We start from the raw sequence: 735 nt of genomic DNA, 5'->3' as shown, positions 1-735 counted from the left end.
GTTAAGCTCGTTCAGCAGCTTTAGCTTGTTAAGCTCATTCAGCAGCTTCAGCTCGTTCAGCAGCTTCAGCTCGTTAAGCTCGTTCAGCAGCTTCAGCTCGTTCATGGGAGAGCCAGTTTAGTTAATCCAGTTAAATCTCAGCAGGGTCTCACTGTGGAGACGGACGTCTCAGACTTTTGTCCTCGTCCTGTCCTTTACATGTTCAGCAGTTCTGAATGAACCATGGGGGAGCGCCAGAGAGCAGGTGGTCCCAGCAGAACCAATCCAGAAGTCCAGGGTCAGAGTGTCCTCAGTGGGACATCCTGCTCCACGTTAAGAACAGTTCTGGGCAGAGACCACCTTGTTTTGTAGATGATGGTCTTGACAGGAACACTGAAGTCCAGGAAGACCAGAAACTTGTAACCAAAGTTCTGTCTCTGTCCAGGGTCCAGTGTCCTTTCAGAACGGGGACAGAATGACGACGATGGAGCTGATCCAGCTTCAAGGTGAAGAACCACAGACCTGCTCTCACAAGACGTCTGGCTTTAGCTGCTGTGTCGAGCTGTGTGTGTGTGCGTGTGTGTGTGAGTGTGTGTGTCTTTGTTTATGTTACCTTGTAAGGCCCATTATTCCAACTTATACTACATTGTGAGGACCAGCTGCTCCTGATGGGGCCCCATAAGAAAAGGTGCTGTTGGTGGGTTAGGTGTGTACTGGTAATGGTTAGGTTTAGGTATGTACTGGTAATGGTTAGGT

The 735-nt window shown here is 49.4% G+C and overlaps 1 protein-coding gene across 1 annotated transcript in view; it reads left to right on the top strand.

The window, feature by feature from the left end:
- Positions 1-735, top strand: part of LOC119409783 (gamma-aminobutyric acid type B receptor subunit 2-like) — a 22,481-nt gene that overhangs the window by 8,689 nt on the left and 13,057 nt on the right. The window contains 1 exon segment of the mRNA XM_037676683.1: positions 425-485. Coding sequence (XP_037532611.1) covers positions 425-485 — 61 coding nt within the window.

Source organism: Nematolebias whitei, chromosome 5 (assembly GCF_014905685.2).
Source record: "Nematolebias whitei isolate Nwh7 chromosome 5, NemWhi1, whole genome shotgun sequence".
In the NCBI taxonomy this organism is placed as follows: domain Eukaryota; kingdom Metazoa; phylum Chordata; class Actinopteri; order Cyprinodontiformes; family Rivulidae; genus Nematolebias; species Nematolebias whitei.
This window is presented reverse-complemented; position numbering and strand designations above follow the sequence as displayed.